We start from the raw sequence: 17,844 nt of genomic DNA, 5'->3' as shown, positions 1-17,844 counted from the left end.
TTTTCCCCTATGTAAGCTGCACCCCGTGTAATCAAATAACAGATTGAAGGGATATCTATCTTTATAAAATTATTCTGGCTAATAACATAAAGGAAAATGGTAGAATGAGAATATCACCATTTTGCAATCTCCAGAGAATTAATAGGTCAAGACCAAGGATCAACAGCTTCTAAAGGCAAAAAAAGAGTGGAAAAATCAGATGTTGTGCGCCTTCCAGTGAAAGAATCCAACAGCACCTCTCATCTGGGCAAGAGAATCAAACCTGGGTCAGATCAATCCTCTGGATCCAGACACAGGAAATAGAGGGCAAGGCATAACCTGAAGTGTGCCAGGAGGGCACTTGTTAATAAGACTGTGGGAAGGACATCCCTTTTGGTCCAGTGGCTAGGACTCCACACTTCCAATGTGGAGGTGTGGGGTCTGGGCTCGATACCTGGTCAGGGAACTAGATTCCACATGCCACAGCTAAGAGTTCATAGGCCGCAACTAAAGATCCTGCATGCCACAACAAAGATTGAAGATCCCATGTGCCACAATTAAGACCTGGTGCAGTCAAATAAAGAAAAATAAATGCTAAACAAAAACAAAAAATCTCTACACGTCAAACAGTCCAGATCCTTCAACAACAACAAAATTCTTTTAAGTGAGGGAGGATGTTAAAGAAATCTATAGATTAAAAGAGACTTCTCTGTGGTACAGTGGTTAAGAGCCTGCCTGCCAATGCAGGGAACTTGCGTTTGACCCCTGGTCTAGGAAGATCCCACATGCCTCAGAGAAACTAATCCCGTGCTCCACAATGACTGAGCCTGTGCTCAGAGCCTGAGAGCCGAAACTACTGAAGGCTGCACGCCCTAGAACCTGTGCTCCGGAACAAGAGAATCCACAGCAATGAGAAGCCCATGCACCGCAACTAGAGAGTAGCCCCTGCTCACTGCAACTAGAGAAAAGACCAGCACAAACCAAAATAAATAAGAGACTTAAAAGACACACATTTTTTAAAAAATAGGCAAGACTAAACTGCAGTGTATGAGGCTGTTCACTTGGGTGATAAAACCATAAAGAGATGCAAGGAAGTGATTACTATAAAGGTTAGGATGGCATTTACTTTTGGAGGGATGAAGGCAAATGTGATTAGGGAGGGTGTTTAAAGGCACTTTTGGGGAAGTTGGCAAAATTCTATTTCTTGACCTGAGTGACAGTTGTATGAGTATCTTATAATAATTCATTAAGGTGTTAATTTGTTTCATGAGGGGATTTTTTTGTTATTTGTGCTTTATTTTACAATAAAAAGGTTTTAAAAGTATTAAGAAAATCTAACATTTCCTCCATATCATATAAAGAAAAACTCAAAATGGATTTAAGATATAAACCTAAGAGTGGAAACCATAAAACTAGAAGGAAACATAGGTAATCTTTGACATAAATTGTAGCAATATTTTTTTGGATCTATTTCCTAAGGCAAAGGAAACAAAGTAGAAAAATAAACAAATGGGATCTAATTAAACTCAGAAGGTTTAACATAAAGGAAACCATCTACAAAACTAAAAGACAGCCTGCTGAATGAGAGAAAATATTTGCAAATGATGTGACCTATATAACAGGTTAATATCCAAAATATGCAAACTGCTCATATAACTCAATATCAAAAAAGCAAAAAAAAATCAAAAAATGGGCAGACGATCTGAATAGACATTTATCCAGAGAAGACATACAGATGGCCAACAGGCTCATGAAAAGATGCTTAATGTCGCTACTCATCAGAGAAGTACAAATCAAAACCGCAATGAGATGCCACCTCACACCTGTCAGAATGGTTATCACCAAAAAGACCACAGATACCAAGTAATGGCAAGAATGTGGAGGAAAAGGAAACCCTTACGCACTGTTATGGGAGTGTAAGTTGGTGCAGCCACTATGGAAAACAGTATGGGGGTTCCTCAAAAAACTAAAAATAGAACTACCATGTGATGCAGGGTTCCCCAGGTGGCACCAGTGATAAAGAACTGTCCGCCAATGCAGGAGACCTAAGAGACATGGGTTCCATCCCTGGATCAGAAAGGTCCCCTGGAGGAGGCAATGGCAACCCATTCCAGTGTTCTTGCCTGGAAAATCCCATGGACAAAGAAGCAACCTCAGTGCTCACTGACAGACCAGTGGATGAAGAACTGGTGTGTATTTATATACACATAGAATATTACTCAGTCATAATTTTTTTTTTTTTTACCATTTTAACAACATGAATGGAACTGAATATTATGCTTAGTAAGACAAATCAGACAGAGAAAGATAAATATTGTATTTATTGCTTATATGTGGAATCTAATAACACGAATGAGTATAACAAAGCAGAAACAAACTCACAGATATAGAGAGAACAAACTAGCAATTGCAGTTACCACTGAGAGGGAAGAGGGAAGGGGAAAGATGAAGGGAAGGGTAATAAGAAGTACAAACTACTATATACAAAATAAATAAGCTATAAGGATATATATACTGTATAGCACAGGGAATATAACTAATATTTTATAACAACTTTAAATGGAATATAATCTACAAAAATATTGAATCACTATGTTGTATTAATATTATAAATCAACTATACTTCATTTAAAGAAAAAGCAATAAAGTAACATTTTCTTTTTAAGTTAAAAAAAGAAAAAGAAAATCTAGACTTGTCAGCACAGTAAGAGCCAATTGGCAGAAAACCCGGCAAGGTAACAGAGAAGCAGCCAATCAGCTTGGAGCCAGTGTCTCACGAAGGCCTTCTGTCTCAGTGAACTGCTCATGGTGACATTAAATGATTTCTTTTTGTTCTTTTTTTTTTTAAGTCCTGCCACATAGCATGTGGGAGGTTTAATTCCCAGACAAGGGATCCAACCTGTGCCCCCTGCAGTGGAAGCTCACAGTCTTAACCACTGGGCCACCAGGGATGTCCCTGATTTCATCTGTACTGTTATAATGAATATTTGCCTTGTAACACTTCAAATCATGTTTTAAAGCATGTGGCAAATAGTGTACTCCAAAATATCTCAAAGGTGCTCTCAATTCAAAATGACCTCTTGGATGCCTAACCGGAATTGCAAATAACTGTTGGGTGTTGATTTCTCACAAACATAAGATTAATCACTTGACTCAAACTTGTAGCATTCAGCATACCAACGTAGCGCAGCTTTGAGTTCCCAGAATTAGAGAAGAACCTTACACCCCTTACTCCCCTACTCAGCTCTAGATGCAAATTATTAGCAATAGTCTATTTTTAAAAAAAGCAAATGAGAGAAAAAATTTTCCCCAAACATTAAACATTCTAAAGTTTGAGTGAACTGCCACACACAAGATGTTATTACAGCTTCGGCAAGTGAGTTCAGGACTAAGAGAAGAGACACGGGCTCCCCAGGTCTGCACTGAAGTCTGCAGACAGGACCGGGAGCAGCAGTTGCCTTGCATCCCTGGATCAGAGTCACCAAACGAGAAGCATACTTAGCCCTGCATCCGCTGAGACCAACTCCCAGCTGCAAAGTGTTCTACAAGGTGCAGTCTCTGCTCAACGACCATCAAGAAGTTTTCCCAGGACTTTCCTGATGACACAGTGGAGAAGAATCCACCTGCCAATGCAGGGGACACAAGTTCGATCTCTAGCCTGGGAAGATACCGCATGCCTCGAAGCAACTAAGCCTATTTGTCACAACTACTGAAATGCACGCACTCAAGGGCCCGTGAGCCGCAACTACTGAAGCCTGTGTACCTAGAGCCCAGGCTCCGCAACAAGAGAAGTCACGGCAATGAGAAGCCTGTGCACAGCAACGAAGAGTAGCCTACAGGCGCTGCAACTAGAGAAAGCCCTCGCAAAGCAACAAAAGACTCAGCACAGCCAAAAATAAACAAAAAAATTAATTTAAAAAGAGTTTTCCCAGCTTATACTGAATTTGCCTCACACTAAGATTCTATAACCTGAGCACAAATTTCCCATCTCAGACTGGCACTCTTCTGTACAAGCCAATAATGAAACACACATTCCTCTGGGTTATGAAAATCGTCCAACATCTTCCCAATACAAAAAAGGAGATAAATATTATTTTCTACTTGGGAAGTGCAGCACCATTGATCTTGAACTTCCACATCCTTACTCTGAAATACATCGGTGAATTACATCTGAAATAAACATAGGACATAGGACTTTAGTATCATCTGCAATGGCGAGGGTCTATGAATGACAGACCCTAAATGCCTGGACATGGCCCTGCAGACTCAGTCTTCGCCTGCGTCTCGCTGAGGAGACGGAGGTGGCTTGTTGAAGGTCACCGGGTGAGTGAGTATCAGTCGAGCACACTCTCAAGGTTCATCTTTCTACTACTAAAAACACCACACTGTCGACTCTATCTCAATCTTAAAATGTGAAGAATAAAATGGGACATAAACTGTGATGTAGACTCTGACTGGCTGGAGGAGTCTAGAGCAGTTTTATTGAGAGGTAATATCCTGCAGCCGTTCAGAGAACGAGGATGAGATGAAGCCGAGGGTGTGACTCCCTGCTCAGCCACGCATCTGTGGCAGGTCATTTAACCTCCCAGAGCCTCAGTCAAGATTAACAACAATTCCTTTCTCATAGATCTGCTAGGAAGATGAATTTAACAATGTGTATAAAGCATTTAGTACAGTGCCCGCCTCATTGTAAGTACTCAAAAAGTACCGTTGTTGGATTGGGGTTGTAAACATTTCTACAAACATACAGAACTCTCTGTTTGATGAACATCTGTTGGGTTTCAATGCAGCCTACTGTCTCCAAAGTAAGTGGTGCTATTTTTATAAACCCACAACATTAAAAAGTCATTACTAGCAGTGCTTAAGTATATATGTGTGATTAATACCTTCCACATCTCTGCTTTGTTTTTTCTCCCCAGCTACTCATCCTGGGTGGATAATTTTAATTCCAATAAAACCTTGGATTATTATTATCAGTAATAGTGATGGCTTAGCTAGAGAGCTTCTAGAGCTTGGGAGCCTAGGGCTGGTGCAGATGCAGATATTATTTGTCTGCCCAATAATCATGCCTCTCTCCCTTGTTCCCATTAGTACTGCCAACCTCCCACAGTAGAAATTTTTCTCTTACTATCCACTACTTACTTTCACAGTTTCCCTGGCAGCTGTGACTCAGTTCTGGCCACTGAGGCCTGAGGAGGCTTCAGGAAAGATTTATCCTCTGATGAAAACAGATGGGGACTTCCCTGGTGGTCCAGTGGTTAAGACTCCACACTCCCAATGCAGGAACTTCGGGTTTGATCCCTGGTCAGGATGGCTTAAGCAGTAAAAAAATCCACCTACATTGCAGGAGACACAGAAGACATGGGTTCAATCCCCAGGTCAGGAAGATCCCCTGGAGGGAAGACATGGCAACCCACTCCCGTATTCTTGCCTGAAAAATCCCACGGACAGATGAGCCTGGAAGTCCATAGGGCCACAAAGAGTTGGACACAATTGAGCACACACACGCAAAAAAATGACACACACATGGAAGATCCCACAGGCTATGCAGCATGGCCCAGCCTGGCCCCAAAATAAAAAGAAATAACTAAGTAAAAAGAAAAAAGACAGACACTACAGGAGAACAGATTTATCACTGCCCTCTCTGTGTCCATCCCTCCCCCCATATCCACCAGCTCCTCCCGCCTTTGAATGAGTTTGGAGACACTTGTGATATCCATCACAGAAGAAGCTATGTTCTGTCTATGAGGTCGCAGGTCTGCAATTTAAAAAAACATAACATACTAAGAATGGGAGAAGAGAAGGATGGATGGAACCTGGTTCCTGATGATACGGCTTGAGGCACTGGGTTGAGGCTTGAGGCACCAACTCTGGGTTGGTACATGTCACATAAGATAATTGAATGTCTTTACTGCTCAAACCACTGTTACTTGCAGCCTAAAGCATTCTAATTATGGGCTGAATTGTGCCCCCACCCCCACCCCATCCTAATTGGTATGGGATAAACTGTGCCCCCTGTGGTCTGTCTCTGTCTCAACCTCCTCCATCTGCCTCTCTTCCCAAATTGTGAGGCTGGAAAACCCCCGATGTGCTGGACTCAAGGGCAGCAAACCTGGAGGATGGCTGGCTAGAGAGGAAGGCTGAAGCAAGACTCAAATCATTCATACTTGTGGGTCCCTGGTCAGAGGGAAAAAATCGTGGTTCCACTAAAACTAGAGAGATTTGCACTTTCATATATTGAATTTCTCACCTCCACTACCTCAAAATGGGACTATATTTGGAGATATGGTCTTTAAAAAGTTTGATTCAAGTGCACTGAGGCTTCTCAGGTGGCCCTAATGCAATCTCACTGGTGTACTTATAAGAAGAAGAGATTTGGACAGACAGACATGAGGGGCACATTTACAAAGAAGCCTGAGAGAATTGGTTGCCAGCAGCTCTGGACTGCAGTAATATTAAAGGAAGTTCCTCAAGGCTGAAGGATTGAAAGATACGTGATGAAAGTGGATCTACACTAAAGAATGAAGAGCCTCAAATAAGCAGATAAACATAAAAAACTTTTCCCCCTGTTTTAATTTCTTCAAAAGATCATTGTTTAAAGTGAAAACTAATAACCATGATTTCTGAGGATTATATCTGTAGACATAAACCATACGATAATAACAAAAAGGCTATTATTTGGAATACCTCCCTCCGCCTTTTTTTTGACCATGCTGTATGACTTATACGTAGATGTAAACCATATAATAACACAAGGATATTATTTGTAACACCCCCTCACTTTCTTGGGGGGCCATTCTGTATAACTTTCAGGACCTTAGTTCCTCAATCAGGGATTGAACCCAGGCCACTGCAGTGAAAGTGCCCCGTCCTAACCACTGGACTGCCAGGGAACTCTCTGCAATAAACTTTACAAAAGAGATTGTTATAGATAAGACTTCTGCCCCCTCCCCCCAAATTCATATAGTGAAGCCCTAACCCCAGGGTGAGAGAGGGCCTTTTAAAAAGTAATAAAGGTTAAATGAGGTCAAAAGGGTAGGACTCTAATCCAACATGAATGTTGTCCTTATAAAGAGAAAGAGACCACAGATGCATGCACACTGAGAAAAGACCATGTAAAGAAACAAGAAGAAGGTGATCACCTTCAAACCGAGGAGAGAAGCCTCAGGAGAAATCACACCTGTCAACAACCTCATCTTGGTTTTCCAGCCTCCAGAACTGTGAGAAATAAATTTCTATTAAGCCATGCCGTCTGCAGTATGTTGTTATGATAGCCCCAGGAAACTGTTACAGGGATCTAGTATACTATTTATTATCATGAATATACAAATACTAGGGCAACCACAAAAGAGAACAGAACTTACAAAAGACTGACCGAAGGGTAAACTTTCACGTAGACACGTTTATAAGGAACTCAGAGCCCAGGTATGCACTAGGAAGACCATGGTGATTCACTCTCTGCCCTGTGGTCTGTCTCTGCAAATCACTGCCCAGCCTCCTCCATCTGTCCCTTTTCTCAAATTGTGAGGCTGGAAAGCCCCTGGTGTGCTAGACTTGGGGGCAGCAAACCCAGAGGATGGCTGGTTAGAGAGGAAGCCTCAGGCAAGACTCAAATCATCCATACTTGTGGGTCCCTAGTCAGATATTTAAACCTAGAGAAAAAAATCGTGGTTCTACGAAAATCAGTTTTACCTATCATCAGTAGCCGGCTTCCCGGGTGGCTCAGCGGTAACGAATCTGCCTACCAGTGCAGGAGATTTGGGTTTGATCCCTAGGTTGGGAAGATCCCCTGGAGAAGGAAATGGTAACCCACTGCAGTATTCTTGCTTGGAAAAGCCCACAGGCAGAGGAGCCTGGCCGGCTACAGTCCACGGAGGTCACAAAGTGTCAGACACGACTGAACGACTAAACAACAATCATCAGTAGCAGACCATTATTATTCAGTCTACTCCTCCGTCCAGAGGTCCTGGCACCTCCAGGCATCTATCCTGTTCTGAAGGGGCCCCTCTCATGTTGTAATTGGTGAGCAGTAGAAAATGGAGAGCAATTTTCTAAGAATAATGGAGACCATTATTCTTCAGACCACTATTATTCTAGGCCGCTATCAGAATGATCAATTAAAAACTAACCAGAATTTAGAAATAGGGAAGAAAGTCTCAAGTACTGACACAACTCGAAATGCAAAATAAAGCAAAAGGAGGAGGAGGAAGAGGAAGTGGAGGAGGGGAGAGGGAGGAGGAAGTTAGAAGCAAGACCATTAGAAAGAAAACTGTTCTCCATTTTCTACTGCTCACCAATTACAACATGAGAAGGGCACCTTCAGAACAGGATCAATGCCTGGAGGTGCCAGGACCTCTGGACAGAGGCGTAGACGCAAGGAAGAGAAAACAGGCCACTTGGCAACTCAAGAGTCTTGAGCCTGGGGCTCCTCCCGACAGGTCCCGCTCACCCAGGTCAGTGATCAAAGAGACATGAGGTATCAAGTCAGCAGCACACCAAGGGATGAGGTCAGCACTGCCAGTGATTCGAAATCTAGATTGTGAACAAATGTACACGGGGCAGGCTCCCTGGTAGCCCTCCTTCATGTCTTTCAATTCCTGAGTCTATTTGCGGGACGCCACAAGTGGTTTTGGTTATTATTTTTTGTTCCTGACCCGGCTGTTGGTCAACATTTTTCAACCCGGGGAGGATCTACTTGTCTAAACTTCGTTATTTCTTAGGATGGGTACACAGGTGTTCATTTGAGCCATGCTCCTGTCAGTCATCTTTAAACTTTAAAGCTACTCTATTACTTTCAAGAGACTTGCACATTCAACTGCCAAAAAACACAGAACACCTACAGATACCTGCTGAATGAATTATCTTTAGAGGCCAAGACATTAAAACTGTTCTCCCAGGCTAGGGGTTTTCAATCGGCTGGGTGTCAGTCCCTGGGGATAGGGTGGGAGGGCTGTGAGGTTTGCTAGGAATGCAAATTCCCAGGCACCACTTTGTGATAACACAGTAGGTAGGGCCCAGGAATCTGCCCCTTTTGGATCAGGCTTCCCAGATGATTCTAATTTGCAGTCATGTTGGGAGCTATGGCCCCAGATGAGCCCTAAAATAGGGCAACATGTGGGACAAATTCAAAGTTTCATTTGAGAGATCACCTCTGTGGCTGCTCATTTAGTCGCATCCTCAAATCAGCCCACTCAGGGCACAGAGGGCAGGGACCCAGGAAGTTCCTTATTGACACAGAGTCTCTCACCTTAACAAGAAGAGCAGCTGCTTTTTCAAGAACCTTCATGTGTTCCAGGCCATAAAAAGCAAGGGAGCAAAACAGCTACACAGAGGCCATCGCTGAAGGCCAGGAGAGGTCTGAGTTCACCACCTCTCCCAGGTATATTCGGTGAGTCACCCGGGGCCTGTCTCTGCACTAAGGCAGACAGAATTCCATCACTGAGTCTAGACTGCTCTACCCTTCCAGGGTGGGGATAGTATTGAATCAAACACCAGCCATTTCCCAGAAAACTACTTCATCTTTTTAAAGAGAGGAGAAGGGGGAGGGGAAAAGGAGTTTTTTCCGGATCACAGAGGGATGGAATCAGGTATTGGATTTATTTCTTAAAGGTCTGAGTCATCAAAGATTGTTCTGAACTTTGCAACCTCTGGCCAACACTGGACCGGCACTTTTTCTCAGAGGACAGTAGCATGTCTATAGAATCCCCTTGTTGCATTTCTATAAAATTCCCTTGTTCCCATCTATGTGTGTATAACAGAGCCTACACACAATTCAGGAAGCCGGAGATGGGAAAAGATGAGGACAGTGAGGGCTCCACAAGCGCACACACAACCTCTGTCTCTTTCACTTTGGTTGACAGTTGTTATTTGCTGCTGTTCAGTCGCTCGGTCGGGTCTAACTCTTTGCAACCCAATGGACTGCAGCACGCCAGGCTTCCCTGTCCTTCCCTGTTTCCCAGAATTTGCTCAGACTCGTGTCCATTGAGTTGATGATGCCATTTATAAGTCACGTTTTAAGGAACGCTTTTTTGGGGGGGCTGCATCACACAACACATGGGATCCAGTTCCCTGACCAGGGATCAAACCTGTGCCCCTTTCATTGGAAGCACAGAGTCTCAACCACTGAAACCCCAGGGAAGACCCAAGGAACTCATTTACTGAAATAAAATAACAGTCAGGAGTGGAGAAGGCTTGAACTAGGTGAATTTGGCTTGAAGGAATAAGAATCAGGCTTAAACAGGGTATTGGCCAGGTGGCTCCTTTCAAATGTTCACGGTGTCCTGTGTGCCCTGCGGAGTGCTGTGATCCCGGAAGAGTTAGCTCCAGGGGACAGTCCTGGAGGTAGCGTCCCTGCCTTCTACAGCTGAGAACTCTCACAACTTTCCGTGATGAGGACAGCCGAGGCAACTTTGAGACACCAAGGGCAGCAGAGACATCATTTCCTGTCTGGCTTGGAATACCTGGTTTCATCCATTACCTGTTTCAAATAAGAGCCCCCACAGGTGAAAGGGCAACCCATTGCTCACAAATGAACTGTAACAAATCTTTTAAAAATTTCCCTCATGTACGGGAAGGGTTACTGGATACCCCGGCTCTTCTCCTGCCCAGACACATAAAACCCAGGTGCCCTGCTCTGGTTCATTTCTCTTCAGCAGCAGCAGCAAGATTTGCCTATATAATCACACGGTCCTGCAGCTGGGAATCACTGCGTGTGTGCGCGCATGCTCAGTTGTGTCTGGCTCTTTGTGACTATGGACTGTAGCCCACCAGGCTCCTTAGTCCAGGCGATTTTCCAGGCAAGAATACTGGAATGGGTTGCCATTTCCTACTCCAGGGGATCTTCCCCACTCAGGGATGGAACCCAAGTCTCTTATATCTCCTGCATTAGCAGGTGGATTCTTTACCACTTTGCCACCTGGGAAGCCCAAGAATCAATGAAGCTGTGCTACATGCCTGTTCTTCTCTGGGCTTTTCTGGCATCATCAGAGGCAAAAAAGCAAAGTTCATGTTAAAAGCACATGTGGCACAAATCACCACTCTTACTCTCTGCTCCACTATGTACAAACACCATCATCTTGAAATGACAGTAATTTGGCCAATCCAACAAAGTTGACCACTTGCTTTGGCACATTGGATATAAAGAGAGGAATATCCTGCTTAACTGACAACAATTCTGTAGTAGAAATATATATCCCCACTTTTTAGATAAAGCAACGGGCTCAAAGCTTAAGTAGCTTATCCCAAGTTACTCGGCCAGTAGTAGCCGAGATATGAACAGCTGATTCCATCAGTATCCTGTGAACCAATCACTTTTTGACTAAACTAGAAGTCATCTTAATTCCCAGTGTTAAGGAAATGACAACAAGTGGAAATTTGGACTTAATTCCATACTCTGTTATTAAAGAAAGAAACCCCAGTGTGTTTATAAGTTAGCTTGGGTTGATCCTGGGAAGGCCCATTCCAGTGATCTCTCACCCATTTTTTTCTTTCTTTTTGGTGGGGGAAGATGGCTGCATGCCTACCACTCAGTCACCTTGAGTGAAATATCTTCATGTTTGACCAGCAAGAGAACAATCACCCATCTTGTTCTATGTAAAAAAGCACAATACAGAAATTCCCTTGTGGCCCAGTGGTTAGGACTGTGCACTTTCACTGCTGAGGGCTCGGGTTTGATCCCTGATCAGAGAACTAAGATCCCACAAGCCTTGCGGGTGGCCAAAAAAAAAAAAAAAAAAATACAATCCTGGGAAAACAAACTTAGTGATGTCCATCCAGCTTTGCAGCTGGCTCTGGTGGCTCAGCAGTAAAGAATCCATCTGCAATGCAGGAGATGCAGGTAGACACGCGTTCGATCCCTGGGTCGGGAAGATCCCCTGGAGAAGGAAATAGCAACCCACTCCAGTATCCTTGCCTGGGAAATCCCATGGACAGAGGAGCTTGGAGGGCTACAGTCCACCGGACTGCGAAGAGTTGGACATGACTGAGAATACACACACACAGTGAATCTCTGCTACCTTGGTTCCGAACCATAAACACTTGTTTCCAGAGAAAAAGCAACTGCTCTCTAAAAGGATGGGTGGATGTTGTTTGATTATTGTGGAGCATGTGACACTTTAAAACAAGTTTCTCAGGTAATTCCCATGCTTCACATGCAAGACCAAGAAAACAAAACCTGTGGACTCAGGTTTATTGCAATTATGCCTCTGGTCATTTGAAATAGACATCAGAAGTAAGATGCTTATTTCAGCTTCTTCTTCTTGAGAAAATATTTTGAAAATGGTTCATCTACTATGCTAAGGAAGTGCCTTTACTTTCCTTTGTGAAACTCAGAATTGTGAACCCATCTTTGCACTATCAATTTACCTTCAGGGACCTGTTCAAATATTTTGTGCATGTCACCAGTCATCTTGGATCCCAGGCCCTGCTGGGAACATGAGAGGGTTGCAGAGTGCCATTCACACAGTAGGAGCTCGATAATACCTGCTGCCTGGATGAATGGAGCCCTGGCAAGCTGGACGGAGGGGATCCACCTCTCAACTTGTATAAGGGCCAATGCTGCAGTCTAAGACTCATGGGCCAGATGGTCCCTAAGGTACCACTTGCCTCTCATTCTAGAATCATCTACGCACTACTGGCAGCTCATTTCCTCCTCTTAAGGCCAAAATGCAGAATTCAAACTGACATTCACTGGTACTACTTAATCTCATTTACATTTTGCAGCAAGGTTCACTGATTCTTTTTCTTTTTACCCTTAACGACTCATCCATTTTTAGCTATTGGGAAGACCCACTGATGGACAGAAGTCTAGAAACTACAATTGGCTCAGACCCCTAGGCCAAAGTTATCAAAACTAGGGCGGGCGGGGTGGGGGGTTGCGGGGGAGCAGGAAGTAAACTGTTTCTCTCTCACAGGGAGACATGAAGGTTGAGGTGTTAAAAGCTCCTTTTTGGTGTTTGCTGAGTTCTTACTGTGTGCATTTGGTATTAAAGGCAGGATGTGGGCAGCATGAGGCAAGTTGAGGTGACAGAAGTTAATCTGGCACCACACAGTGCCTTCTCTCACACTCTGCAGTGGAGCCGATTCTGTGAATGCCAAACTGAGGGAGGCTTTCGCCATTTATCCAGGTTGGCCCTGGGTCAGTGTCCATGGCACTGGGGTTGCACTAATGCTCCTTCCACCTCCATGAGAAAACAGGTGGCCTTTATCTACTATCACCCACCATCCCCTGCCTCCCAGAGGTCACCCCATGCTCAACCCCCTCAATTTGTACCATGCAAAAACAGAGGGGGTACAGAATGGACTCTTCTGCAAGGTGTGGAAGCAAAGCTAAATTCTGATTGAGGACAAACGAAATCTCCAAGAAGGAAATGTGTTCATTCCAAAGGGCTGATCCAAGCAGACGAGGATTAATTTAATCAACCAACTATGAGGTCTCACGAATGCCTGGCACTAAGGCAGTCTCAGCTTCAAGGATCTCCTATTCGAAGTTCCCTAAGTCATAAACCACCCAGAAACTGCTCCTCCCCCCACAAAGCATTTCCTAATGGGTACTGTTTGGATGCAATCATTTCTCTCCACACACCCTTTCCTCCAATTTCAACAGAATAATGAATTGCAGAGAACAGGTCTCATAAAATGCTCTGTTCCTGGCCCCTGCAGTGTGAGTGCACACCCTCAGTTTCTGCCATTCCGTAGGGCTCCCAGAATAGCCTGTCCACAACACTCACTACACAGAGGAAGACTATATCCAGTAACATAGAAACAGAAAATTGAGACAACAAAGATAAGTAGATTTTCTAGCTCATGCCACCCCTTTTCTCACTAGATTTAAACAGAACACAAGGCACGAAGATTAAAGTCTCCTTTAAAGAAAAAAATTTAAGGGCCCATCTGTGTAGAATTACTACATTTGGGGGGAACCTGCTTATATTCAATACTTTATTGATCATTCTTAAATTAGCAGCTAATCTAGATGGATATAATGGCTTAGAAGGCTTATTTCTGTTAATGCAAAGACCTTAATACCAAACATTCACTGTCTAAGGTATCCATATTTTACAGGGAGGCAGGTGGTAGTCCATTTTCCTAAACTTTATTTACTCAAATTACAGGTATAAACTCAAAAGCCGAGCCAAGAAGTGGCAGAGACAAGTAGTATATATGGGGCAAACTGGCACTCGCAAAAAAATCTACAAAAAAGCCAGTGTGTCACCATAACTTGCTGACTTAACTCCCCACAACAGATCTAATTAGAAGGTGGCAATACATTTTTCCAGGTGTTTAATTAAGTGTGATAATTATTTCTTTCCTTAAAGACAGATGGAATCATATGTTTACATTTCAAAGCATAATGTTTCCTTAGTTAAAACACTGTGGAAATACTTTTGTGTAACACAGGATTCAAACCAGGATAAAAATACCTGCTGTGATAAGCAGCACTTAAAGTGATTTATCAGCTCTAAGCTTCATATGCCAGGGCACAATGGCAACTCCAAGTCTGCTCTGTTCTGGTTATTTCCTTTAGCTATATAGTTTTGTTTTCCTTATGCCTCAGTGAATAATTCTACTCAATATGCCATTTTCCTGCCAGCATCCCATAAATGAAGTCTTATCAAGAAAGTGGGAAAACTTTATGGGCATCTCTTCTTTCACAGCATGGCAAGAATAAACCGAGAATCACAAGAATTCAGAGACAGTTATAATTGGATGGGACCTCAGCAACCAGGGAATCATTTTACAAGTGGATTACAGTACTGTCCTGCTATCAATTAAATATGTTTTTTAGGGCAGAAATACACCCTACATTGAAATAGTACTGACCTCCCCAATAAAAATTATGTATAGAAGGGTCGAATTATCAGTCTTAAATAGCTCGAGGATTTCTGTTGTTTCAACATTGAACACCCAACTATCTCCTTCCTCCCATGCTTCTCTCAGGGTACTGCTCCTCCGACCCAGTGCTGTGTTTTAGGAAGTCAACTGGGTTTAGCAATACGGTGTTACTGAATCAATGAAGATCTTTTGGCCCCTAAATCCTGTTGGTCAACCTGGTCTTGGACTTGCCTACCAGCCGCCCAGGTTCTGAAGGCGCTCAAGTGTTCTTGCATCAGGTGGGGAGCGCGCAAAGACACGAACTCGCGTGCGCACAAACACACACACACACACTCATTTTCTTCCTCAAAGGAAGTCTCCACCGAACGGTCTCAAGGCAAAATCTAGTCCCTGCCCATTTTACAATGCAGGGTTAGATTACAATCTCAGGCCAGCATCTCGGTCTGCAATCTGGGACATTCTGATAACCGGGGCGGTCCTTTCAACAGCAAGAGCTGTGACCAGGAGGGCGTGACGCGTAGCGGGGCCCCCATCTGCAGAAGGAACGGTAAGCGGCTCAGGGCAGGAGGGTGGAAGTTACGGGGTCATCAGCTCGAGTCGGTAAAGGCTCACCGCTGGAGGTCTCAGATTATCTCGGCGACACAAGAACTGGGTAAAAACTCCGGGGAGTTTCCGGAGCTGTGCGCGCCTGCACACACACACACACACACACACACAAACACACACACAGAGGCTCAGACGCACTCACTCACACCCACTCACATTTACTTCAGAAACTCCCTGTGAACTGAAAGCGTGCCCCCAGGAGCACCCCGCAGCCCAGCGGCCGGGGAAGTTCTGTGAGGGTGTATGCGGGACCGGCGCGCCCGGGAGGCACTTACTCTGAAGAGGGGCCCGGTGGCGCGGGGACGCTAAGAGGCGAGCTGGGCGAGGTGACCGCGCGGAGCTGCCTAGCCGCTTGAACGCTCGCGGGCTCCCGCGGACTCACCAGCAGAGCGCGGGGCAGAGACGGCGGGAGAAAAGGGGCCAGGGGCGGGGCAAAAGAGGCAGGGGGCGGGGACACGAGGAGGAGCTAAAGGGCTAGAGGCGGGGCGGGAGGAGGATTTAGGAGGCTGGGGGCGGAGCTAACCGAGGAGGAGGAGCTGGAGGTCGGGGGCGGAGCGTGCGCGGAGGCGTTCAGGGCAGGGCGGGGAGGAGAACCCGGGTTTCAGAGGTAGTGCCTGGCACTGGGGGTCAGGAGTGGCCAGGGCTCGGGGAAATGCGGAGAAGGGCTGGACAGTGGCCGAGGAGCTGGACTTGAGCTGCAAGGCAAGACCTTTGGGCTCAAGGAGCCAGGACCGGCTTGGGAGATACGCAGGGAAGAAGTTATCTTTCAGGTCTCTCGGTTTCTTCAGCTATGAAAGTGAGATACCGGCTTTAAGTCTATTGAGTCTCTTAAGTGAGTTCATGCCAGGCACCTAACAAGTACGCATTTATTGTCTAGTATCTGTTGCCGTTATCTTCGTCGACGATATCATTTTCCGTATAAGCCCCTAAATCCCGCCTGCCCTTAAATTTTTTTCCTTTTCTTTTCAGCCTTTACTGGCCTCAAGTCTACCCGGCGATAGATGATGCATAAGTGATTCCTAAGTTTCCATTCGCGAGGGATGCAAGGTTTCTTTTTAAGAGTTAAAGGGTCATTGGATCCCAGCAAGTCATTCTGGTCTAAGCCACCCCTGCGAACTTCAGTGACTGCCCCTGCGGACAGAGTCTGTTGCTGCTGCTGCTAAGTCGCTTCAGTCGTGTCCGACTCCGTGCGACCCCATAGACGACAGCCCGCCAGGCTCTGCCGTCCCTGGGATTCTCCAGGCAAGAACACTGGAGTGGGTTGCCGTTTCCTTCTCCAATGTATGAAAGTGAAAAGTGAAAGTGAAGTCGCTCAGTCGTGTCCGACTCTTCGCGACCCCATGGACTGCAGCTTACCAGGCTCCTCCACCCATGGGATTTTCCAGGCAAGAGTACTGGAGTGGATTGCCATTGCCTTCTCCCCGACAGAGTCTACGAGTGGCTATTTACCAGAATGGGGCAGAATCTGGGCCCTGAACCCAAGGTAGTCATTCTCAAGGGCAAATGTTGCCCTTCTGGGGACTGTGATGAATCCATCCTCCATTAAGCACCTACTATATGATGGTTCTGTACAGAGGGCTGGAAATATTAGTAACACTAGCAAAACTTCGTATGTGCTGGTCACTGTTATAATCCTCATTAACAACTTATAGATGCTATAGCTACCTTAGTTTCAAAGAACTGAAATCATGGCTCTGGTCTCATCACCTCATGGCACATAGATGGGGAAAAAATGAAACAGTGACAGGCTTTATTTTCTTGAGCTTCAAAATCACTGCAAACGGTGACTGCAGCCATGAAATTAAAAGATGCTTGCTCTTTGGAAGAAAAGCTATGACAAACCTAGACAACATATTAAAAACCAGAGACATCTCTCAGAGACATCACTTTGCCAACAAAGGTCCGTATAGTCAAAGTTATGGTTTTTCCAGTAGTCATGTATGGATGTGAGAGTTGAACCATAAAGAAGGCTGAGTGATGAACTGATGCTTTCAAATTGTGGTGCTGGAGAAGACTTTTGAGAGTTGTTTGGACAGCAAGATCAAACCAGTCAATCCTAAAGAAATCAACTCTGAATATTCATTGGAAGGACTGATGCTGAAGCTGAAGCTCCAATCCTTTGGCCACCTGATGTGAAAAGCTGACTCACTGGAAAAGACCATGATGCTGGAAAATATTGAGGGCCGGAGGAGAAGGGTGTGACAGAGGATGAGGTGGTTGGATGGCATTATCAATTCAAGGAACATGAGTTTGAGCAAATTCCGGGAGATAGTGAAGGACAGGCAAGGCTGGTGTGCTGCAGTCCATGGGGTTGCAAAGAGTTGGACATGACTGAGCAACTGAACAACATAGCTACCTTAGTTTTACAAAGGAAAAGGGAGGCATAGTGAAATAAAATAATCTACCAACATCTCACATTTAGTAAGT

At 44.7% G+C, this 17,844-nt stretch overlaps 1 protein-coding gene across 2 annotated transcripts in view; it reads right to left on the bottom strand.

The window, feature by feature from the left end:
- Window positions 1-15,833, bottom strand: part of TNFAIP8 (TNF alpha induced protein 8) — a 137,572-nt gene extending 121,739 nt beyond the window's left edge. Inside the window, exons 1-2 of one of the 2 annotated variants that reach the window (XM_043465867.1) lie at window positions 15,693-15,833; window positions 5,122-5,315 (exon numbers count right to left, since the gene is read on the bottom strand). In XM_043465867.1, the coding sequence (XP_043321802.1) occupies window position 5,122 (1 nt within the window). In that variant the 5' untranslated portion in view covers window positions 5,123-5,315; window positions 15,693-15,833. The remainder of the gene's footprint in view (window positions 1-5,121; window positions 5,316-15,692) is intronic. The other variant, XM_043465869.1, reaches the window with a different exon arrangement.
- Between the last annotated feature and the right edge of the window lie 2,011 nt (window positions 15,834-17,844).

This window comes from Cervus canadensis, chromosome 4 (assembly GCF_019320065.1).
Source record: "Cervus canadensis isolate Bull #8, Minnesota chromosome 4, ASM1932006v1, whole genome shotgun sequence".
In the NCBI taxonomy this organism is placed as follows: domain Eukaryota; kingdom Metazoa; phylum Chordata; class Mammalia; order Artiodactyla; family Cervidae; genus Cervus; species Cervus canadensis.
The sequence above is the reverse complement of the archived record's forward strand: the minus strand, read 5'-3'. Positions and strand labels throughout refer to the sequence as shown.